A 9,808-nucleotide genomic window follows, 5' to 3' on the forward strand; every position below is an offset into this window, starting at 1 on the left:
TGCCTTTTCCAGGCCAGGATCTAATATAAAGAAAAGTTACCTTTTTATTTTTTTCCAAAATTAAACTGCAATAATTAGATACTGTATTTAACCGTGTGAAAAGAGTAAAAAGCTATTTCTATACAGTTTCTGAGGTAATAAGCTGGCATGTTAAAAATACATATTAATGTAAGTAATTTGGTTTTGAGTGTGTCCTTTGCCCATCTTCCCCCAAAAGAGGGGATGGACATGGTGATTTCCGTCAAATGGAAAAAAGGTCTGTGGCATACTAGTTGGTACACTCTTATCATAGTTCATCATGGTTTCTTGTGAGGTCCTCCCCATAATTAGTAGCTTGACTTCCAACGAACATGTTCCAGTTGTCTAGAACCTCCTCTTTTGTTAGTTTTTGGTCCTGGTGGGAGGAAAATAAAAACTGTAAGAACATTTTCAAAGCTAAGTAAAAGACACACCAGCACAGACTTAACTAGAGCCCTGGGAAATACTACTTCAAAGCAGCAGACTGCAGGTTCAGGAACTGTGGTGAGTGAAATTTGGAACCCAGTGGAAGAAAGAAGTCTCCCTGGCTTCCCTTGGGTCAAACTGCTAACTGCAGTTCTTTGTTATTAACTCACCACCAAACAGTATATGGGTTTTCTGGAAGGCAGTTTTGCTCTAAGTTTTGGGTTTGCCTTCCTCACACTAAAAATGAAAATCCTCTGGTGTACTTTGCTGAAAATGGGTGCTTATATCAGCAATTTCCACACTCTCTGTGTAGAAGTGCTTTGGCTTTTCAGGTGGAGGAAGTGGATGTATTGAGCCAGTCTTTAAGTCAAAGATCTATGTTTGATTATAGAAATGGTTTGGGGGTTGGTTTTGCTACCTCCTATGTCATGTATCTTTTATTTTTCTCTTGTGGTCTAAATTAGCATAAAAACCCCATGACTATTCTTAAAAGGAAGAGTATCTTTTTACCATGTTAAAACTTCCAAATTTAAGATGATCATTTATATAACCCAATAGACTTCTAGAATTGATAAACTATTTTACTACTTTGTGATTCTAACCCTACCAACTGAAACTGGCATCGATATATTAAAGCACTAGCAATTCTAGCCTCTAAAACTGCATTTAAAGTGTATCAATCAGAAAATTTATGAATAAATTCCTGGAGGCTGGTATGTTTAAAAAAAACCCAAAAAACCAAACCAAACCCAAAACCGTAACAACTTATATAACTTTTTTTAAAGTATACTAGAATTCTAAGTACCTTGTCTACATCCGATTCATAGACCAAGTGCCTGGCTTCAGCCAGTGCATGATCATAGTCTTGTGGGAGAATCCACTGCTGAATTTCCTCTTTGTCCATCTTTCCATCCTTGTTGATGTCACGAAAATCTGCAAACTGCTCGCGCTCTGTAATCACCCAGTCAGGCTCTGGTCCACCCTCTTCATTTGCAAACATATCAGCTGGAGAGCAAATAAGGGTCTTGCTCAAGTAACATTTAATTTGCAAATTATGCACAAACTAAAGACATTTGCACAGTGTTCTTCAGAAGACTAAACTTTTCATTCTTTGCACAATGTTTCTTTGTACAGAAAATGAAATGTGGGTGTAGATAAATTAGCTGTGTTTATCTCCTCTCGGACGGATTTCTTCACTACTTTTGTCCTGCTTTTAGAAAGATCTTTGTAAGAGAAATTAATCTTAGATGAGTAGATGAGTCCTTCTTAATACATGCTGCAGCATACTCCAGTAGAAGGTATTCTACACAGAAAGACCTGGAGAAGTCACAAATCAGTGGTGCAATGTGTTGTGGATTGGTACCTTGGGATGGTGGTGTTACCATCTGCGCCACAGGATGCAGAGATTACGTGAGCTGCTCTGATCAGTCCTATGCTATATCTTGTGCTCAGTCTGTGAGGCATGCAGCTGTGGCAACAGTGAGTTCCGCGGCTGAGCGCTGGATTGAGGTGTACAGGGGATTCCTGGAGCCAGAGAAGTCAGAGGAAAAGCAGAGGGCCCCACCAGGCAGCTCTCACTAGAGAGGCTGATGCAGCGTGGGCATCGTCATGACCAGTCATGGGAGATTTCAGCTGCCCTGGGGTTACAAGCAGGGTGTGCAAACAGGGATTGAGAGGGCACCACACTTGGTGCAGAAGGGCATGTGAGAAGGGCCATGCACCCTGCTTGTGTATGCCCATAACCCAGGGAAGTGCTCTAGGTCTCTGGCATCATGGTGTTAAAAACAGTGTTCATGCAGAGAAAGCCCTCTGAGATGTCTGATGCTCCACCCAGGTGAAGAGATTTACCAAAGAACAGATTTAGTTTTCTCTTAGTTTTTAACCCCAACTTGATAATAAAGGATTACAACTGAAAAATGTAAAAAGCATTGAATTCCTCAACTCATGAAGAAAACTTCAGACAACACATTCACTTTCTTTTTTCATCTTTTAAAGTGCAAATTATATTGTTTATTTGAAGCAACTGACATGTCCTGTCAATTTGATTTTTATCATCCTTGCCAATGTGGGGTGATCGTGACTAGAACATTCTATGTTCCTAACTATAGAAGACAAGAAAAACCAGCATTCACATGGTAACAAATGTTGACAATTACCTTATAATTATATGTAGGTAATGTCACTGAATGAACTGAAATTACTGTGGAAATTATGCTGCTCTGTTATTTCAGTCATAAATGAATAGCATTCACATTCTGAGGCTAAATATAATTTACAAGGAGTAGAACTCCCTGCCATTAATTAACGTGTGTATATTGTTCCTGATTATATGGGAAATGATCTTTATAGCACCATCAGAAACAGAAAGACTCATCTGAGTTTGCACTCATGCTTTCCTTCATGAAGGTGCTACTTTCTTCATTTAAAACCCACCAAAATGAGTGCAGTGGGAGAAGGTAGCTTTTGGTATCAGCAAAACGATCCAAAAAGGCTAAAATATATTCCGTACTGCTGATATCTAGTCCTGCTTCTGTTCTGTCTTCATATCGAAGTGCAAGACAGCAGTTAATTGCCTTGTCTGCAATTAATTTGTGCAAATTAACCGTGACTTATCTGCTGTTGATGTTTCCCATTTTGTTCTCTTTCTGCCACTGAAGTAACGCAGAGTTAACTTTCACACACTTCACAACTTCTCTGAGAATCTGAAATCTTAGTGCTGGTTTTGCACAGTTCATTTTTAATGCATCTTCTATTCCTCTAAGAAACACAATGGCATCACTGCTAGAGAAGTATCGGGTTCTGCTATTACACTAGGAGAATAACTAGTAAAAAAAAAGGTGAATTTTGTGTTTTGCAATGTGTGCTTCCAAGCTATTTTGCATAGTCAGGTACCATTCAAACTGGAAAGAGACTAAGTCACTCTCTGATCCTCCTGCATTTTAAACAATGCCTACAAAATCTGTTAATGTGGTCATGGGTACAGAGAATATTCCTGTCATGAAAAATATTATATTCCTGACCCTCTTAGCAAAATTATACAATAATAAGAGGAGAATCTTATGTTGTAATGTGCAAGGAACCTTCTGCTGGTAATGTGGCTATCTCTGTAAAATAAAGTTAAACTTTCTGGGTTGGATGGTTGGTTTAAAACAGTTGAACTGGAGCGCAGAAACGTTTGTGTTAATACTGCTGTAAGTTGGAAAGAAGATGGACAAATGGACTGGATATTATATAAGAAGCAAATCTTAACACTTACCAATGTACTCATCTTGATCCACAAAACCATCCTCATTTTTGTCTATGTCTTCTAAGGTTTCCTGGAAAACAGTTTTGCATCAACATATTAAGAGAATTGAGAATTCTGGCTACTTGCCTCTTTGATCATTTAATGTTTTGAGGCCTTGACCTGCCCTTGTACACAGGCAAAGGTACTCTTTCTGACAGCAGTGTGACTTGTTTATACAATGAATATACAAATACCCTTTCATGCTGAAAAAATTTCCTACATGAATGAACTGGACACCATGTTTAAGTTTTAAGTTAAATGCAGATACAAGCATCAAACACTTAGCTGCTGCATTTCAGCAACGCATTCCTTTTATTTTGGTTTAAGTTGATGCTGTTTCTTGAATCAATTTAGGAGCTATTTAAGTACATTTAACAAGTCCTTCTTCTACTGAGAACTCTAAATCAAGTGAATTTGGGGAAAGACATTCCTTTCTGTTCCCCGCTTAGCTGTGATGCGTGTGTCCCTTTCTGAACCCTGCATGGAAAGGTTAGGTAGAGAAGGACTTCAAAGCTCATCCAAAAAATAAAAGCAAAATAATGGTACTGGTTTTGCTCTGCTTACTAAGACAACAATGTTTTTCATATGCTCAAACTCTTCTGGGTGAAGGAAAGCGGTGAATTCTTCACGAGTTGCAGCTAAGTCTCCATCTAGATCTGCAGTTTTGAATCGTCTTTCATCTCTGGGCAGCATTTTCTTAAAGCTGTGCTGATCGGTTGCATCTTGAAACTCTTCTGGATTTTCTGCAAATTCATCAAGACAACCTCAAAAGTATGTTCCTTTTAAAACATATTACCACAGTGAAGCACCCCAATTTGTTGTTGAAGTCTAGAAACACAAAGGTTTATTGTCAGAATAGCTGCTAGGTTAAAATGGAACTTCTCTTTCCTGTGAAGTTTTAAATTCAGGGGTTGAGTACTTGGTTTGATTTTTCAAAGGTGATTTAGTAGCATCCAGAGTAATGGATCTGGCAGTATTGTATATTGCCCTTCATAGATTTGGGGTTTTTTTTCTTTTTAATCTGCTTTTACAAATACTGCTCAGGCAGTATTTGGGGTAGATTTCATTCAGAGAAGCTTTATTGTTCTTAGGAATTGGTATGATCTAAACAATTTTTCAGTTTCAAAAAGCAAGCAAACCAAAGAAAAATGGTTTCAGAAGCTGGAAGACTGACTGAAATTATCTAACTGCTACGCCTCTGCTAGTAGGGAACCTAACAGTCTTTTCAGTTTAAAACAATGGAAGGTTTTCAGGGTGTTCAGTGTCATAAAACAAGAGGTATTTGATATAATTTTTAAAATAGGATCACTAAACTGACTTCAAACATGAAAAGTACTCATAACAATTTCACAATTCACGTTGGAAGACAAATACAGTTGAAAAAGACTAGGCTAGGAATTACAACTGGAATTTTAAGTGTGCATTAACACAAGACCACAATGTAGTAGCTATTCTCCAAATCTTGGGGATTATAGAGAGCAAAGACAAAGGGCTGAGAAGGGCTCCCAGGCATACTGCTGCAGAGATTGTGCATCAAATATTTCCTTCCACAAATGTAATAAGCTCCTCTTTAAGCTAGTCTTTGGAATTACTACTGCTACTGGAAGCTTATTCCAGAAACTGCCTCTCTTGAAAGTAGATATTTTCTTCTGTTTCCAGTAAGTGTAAGTGGTCAATTAATACTGATTTGTTGTTCTGTCAGCATTGCCCTTTAGCTTAAGCAATCTCTCCTCCTCCTTCATTACCTTCCAAAAAGCAAAGGGAATGTACGTGGGGCGAACAAAAGATTCAGGTATATTTTTAATGTTTTTCTTTTGCCTCATTTGTTAAGGATTTTCATTTGCAGTCTGAAGCATGTTATTCTGCAAGAACTATTTTAATCAATAACTATGCTATAGCTTAGACCCAGACTAAATTTTTAGCATCTAGACTCTTTAAGAAAGAGAGACTGAATTAACAAATACTGGTTAATTACACAATATATTATTTTAAATTACCATCTTTAATATTAAAAGTAATATATTTCTAATTGAAGGAGACTTTAATTCAGATTGTGAGAACATTTAATAATCCCTCTACAAAACCTTCCATGTGCTGGTGACTCATGTGGAAATAGCTGCAACAAACAGCTAGGAAGTGCTTTTGACTTCTGAGCATCTGTAACATTTAATGCAATTTTCAAGAGTCCTAAATGTTGTGACACCAAACTCCTGTTGACTGTAAGGCATGAAATCATCCTTTATGATCTCAACAGTCTTAGAGCATATAATCTGAAAATGTTATTTTACCTAGATAATAACCATATGTGGCTTGCTTGTATTCTTCCCAGGCAATTTTATCGTCCTTGTTGAGATCGTAGTCTTTCCAAACTTTAGCCACATTTTCATAGATATAGCGTTTCTGTACCCGTTTAATCCAGTTCTTTAACTCCTCTGTTGTCAGGTAGCCATCTTTGTTGTCATCTATTCTATCCACAATCTTCCTGTAAAACAAAAAAAAGACCAGAATCCTTAATCGTTGATAGAACAGCAAACTGCAGGTCAGCCCAATTTTGGTAATCTTTAGCTGGCCCTGATTTTCCACAAAAACAGAAGTGCCCCAAACTTATAAAGCTGTCCTATTGGCTAAGGCTTTCTTGCATTTTACAGATTATCTTAAGGGATATGTCTCTATTCTTTATTCAATATTGCTACGAATAATTGAAATGGAATTTGCATGATCAAAGTTAGTGAACAAAGTACCTCACGTAACACCTGGATTTAGGTTGTATTTACTAACTTAAGGGGACCTGTTCTTAACTCTCAGTAGGGACTGGCCATGCTAAAAACTGGCTTCTGTTCCAGCTACAGTGGGAGACCAGATGATAAAAAACTTTGTCTAAAATAAGAGCACAGCTTTAATCCCACAACCTGTAGATAAACTTGTCATAGTATCACTATATTCTGGGCCCTGACCTGTGGGAAGCCATGTATCCCGCTCTTGGATCTGGGGCAGATTGCTGGAATTCAGCAGAAGCAGGAGATGACTTCTCTGAATCCTGACGAGATTCACAGGTGAGCTCCCTAAACCTCCAGACAGCCAAAGGACACAGGGAGAAGTTCTGCACTTTTAAGTATTTATTCCAGTTCAATGCTGTGGTTCTCCACAAAGAAACCAACTCTGGCCAACTGGAACTGCTCACCTAGTGAAGAGATGTTTTTCCAAAGCCTTAGTTATGACAGTAGCAAGTAGAATCAATTAACAGCAGCAGCTGCTGCTGCAATCTCGTGTGAGTCTGATAGAATCAGACTGAATTCGTAAGTATACTATTTCTGAGCTAAAAGGGGAAAAAGGAGCTGCTGAATTTGCTTTATGAAGTAGTAAAGTATGAATCAACTGACTGGGAAACCTCTTCTATTTTGTGTAAGTCTCACGGGGAATTGACTGCCAAGGGTCCCTTTCACTGCACAATGGACTGTATTTGTCAATATATTTGCCCCACAATGAATTTGATTTAATTGGTTTTGCTGATATTTCTATCATTAAATGTATTAGTTATAATAAATGATTCTGTTAGTAGCTCTTTGGTATTTTCAAGGTTAAAGAAATCGGGACTGTTTACCAAAAAATGTTTAATTCATCTTCCTTTTCACCTGTTTTTATAGGTCCATTCCATCTGTGTGAACTATTTCACTCTACTTCCCAGTTGAAGATGGGAACCAAAAGTTAGTCTTGCCTACAAGTGTATCCAGAGTATGGATAAGATGATATTAGGGCTGAGGAGCTTGCTTTTTATACCAATAGTTACCTGTAAAAGAGCTCAGGCTTATTCTAAGTTTTGTAGTGCAGCTAATGTGCATTGATCAGACTGAAAAGCCTTAGTGCTTTTATTTTAAATAGTTAATTCTTCAATACAGCAAAAATTCAAGGAGCATGTTAAGAGACACAAAATTCCCGCTCATACACAGGAACTCACATGCATAAGTGTGTAATACCTGCAAGCTTACTTTCTCCCTTTAAATGAGGTGGGGTTACAGTCAGTATTAGTATCCCATCTCATAATAAAGAAGCTGGAGGTTAGGTACACGCGACTGCTGCTACAGATATTTCAGCTGCCAGTCTGCAAAGACATCTGGTGATGAAACACATTTAGGGCAAGGAAATCATTGCTCCGAAGTGGCTAAAAAAGGAAGGCTTCTCCTCTGCACCTGATGTGAGTACAGCTGTCTGTTGATTATAAACTCTGGCCTCAGCCTGTACACAAACCAGAAACATTTATATTTAGATATATATTTATATTGTGAGGATCTGTAACAATCTTCTGTGTTCTCTGCAAATGACAGGCACACCAGAAATGGCAGGGAGAAGGTTCAGAGGACTGCAGCCCCACTCCCTTCCTCCTTATTCCATCTCCAGCCTCTTAATGCAGCCCTTGGATGCTGCACCAGAATTGTCATGCTTCTCGAAAGCCAGGCGAGTTGTGATGCTGCACATTAGGTGGGCAATCTGCAATTCCTCCCTTGTCAAATGACCCAGCGTGGGAGGACAGGGAGAAGGGATGTCCTGCCATGGAATATGAGCGCAGGAGCACTCTCAGGTCAGTACAAGTGTAGACCAATTATAAAAAGGCATGTCCATTTTAGCAATATGCTCTATAAGAATCTAAGTCCTAGATCATGTATGTTCATTTCCGACAACCACTTCATCTGTTTACTCACTGAGATACATGTAAATAGTAGTGACAGCTTCCAGAGCATCAAGTAGGATGATAGTGATACTACACTAGGAGCTTATGATGGAACTAGACAGACATAAAGTAAGTACCACTCTCTGTGGAAGGGAAGTGAAAGCAAAGGTAATTTTAGTGAGAGCATGCAGATGTTTTAAACAATTTTCTTGTCGGTAACTATATAAAAGGATTTTTCTTTAACTACTATTAAACATGGTTCTAATTAGTGATCCGATTTCCTTTAGATGCACAGAAGGGAGAAGCAGTAAAATAAGGCAACTGTTGCACGGACCCTACTCTTGAAGTGCAGAATGGAAGCACAAGCAACACTGTAAATCATGGAAAAAATTGTGGGAAGATGGCTTCAAGTGGACTTGTAAATGGAGCTATAAAGGAGGAATGGTTTAAACTTGATTCACACTAATGTGGTCCAGGCAAGTAACTCAGAGGTAAGGAGCTGTAGCAGCAAAGCCCTCTAGCAGTGGGTGAGGTCTGTCCAACACTGGGCACAGCACCACGTACAGCATCTCCCTCCACGAAGCTTATTGCTGTAGGGCCAGAAAAGGCAGGAGAGAAAAATACGTAAGTGATGAATTGTTGGTTGCTTGTTTGTAAAAGCAGCACGTGTGAAAGAAGTCTAACTGAAGAGATACCACTGGCTGCACAGTAGTGAGACCTCGACAGGCTAGAGAGCTGTGTGGAAAGGAACTTAAGTTGAACAAAGGCAAGTGTAGGGTCCTGCACCTAGGGAGGAGTAACCCCATGCAGCAGTACAGGTTGGGGGTTGGCCAACTGGAAAGCTCCTCTGTGGAGAAGGATGTAGGAGTCCTGGTGGACAATTTAACCATGACCCAGCCATGCACCATTGTGGCCAAAGAAGGGTAATGGTGTCCTGGGGTTCATTAAGAACAATGTGGCCAGTAGGTTGAGGGAGGTTATCCTCCCACTCTGCTCTGGTGAGGCTGCATCTCAAGTACTGAGTCTCGTTCTGCACTCACCAGTTCAACAAAGACAAGGAACTGCTGGAGAGGGACCAGTGGAGGGCTGCGAAGATTAGGGAACTGGCGCATCTCAGTGAGGAACGGCTGAGAGCTGGGCCTGTTTAGCGTGGAGATGACTGACAGAGGATCTCATCAATGCATGCAAGTATCTTAAGGGCAGGTGTCAAGAGGATGGGGCCAGACTCTTTTTGGTGGTGCCCAGCAACAGGATACGGGACACAGGGCAGAAACTTATAAACTTCTATGTAAATATGAGTAAAAACTTCTCCACTTTGAGGGTGACACTGGAGCGGGTTGCCCAGAGGGGCTGTGGAATCTCCTTCCCCGGAGATACGCACAACCCACCTGGACGCATTCCTGTGTAACCTG

General features: G+C 39.6%; 1 protein-coding gene across 1 annotated transcript; it reads right to left on the reverse strand.

Moving 5' to 3' along the window:
* Positions 1-286: 286 nt before the first annotated feature.
* Positions 287-9,508, reverse strand: LOC104404706 (reticulocalbin-1-like). The gene is made up of 7 exons (XM_010013218.1): positions 9,437-9,508; positions 6,685-6,911; positions 6,019-6,212; positions 4,295-4,473; positions 3,701-3,761; positions 1,250-1,449; positions 287-394 (listed from the first exon to the last, which is right to left on the reverse strand). The coding sequence occupies exons 1-7, from the start codon at positions 9,506-9,508 to the stop codon at positions 287-289; spliced, it is 1,041 nt and encodes a 346-aa protein (XP_010011520.1).
* Positions 9,509-9,808: the final 300 nt, after the last annotated feature.

This window comes from Nestor notabilis, unplaced genomic scaffold (genome assembly GCF_000696875.1).
Source record: "Nestor notabilis isolate BGI_N333 unplaced genomic scaffold, ASM69687v1 scaffold1684, whole genome shotgun sequence".
Taxonomy (NCBI): domain Eukaryota; kingdom Metazoa; phylum Chordata; class Aves; order Psittaciformes; family Psittacidae; genus Nestor; species Nestor notabilis.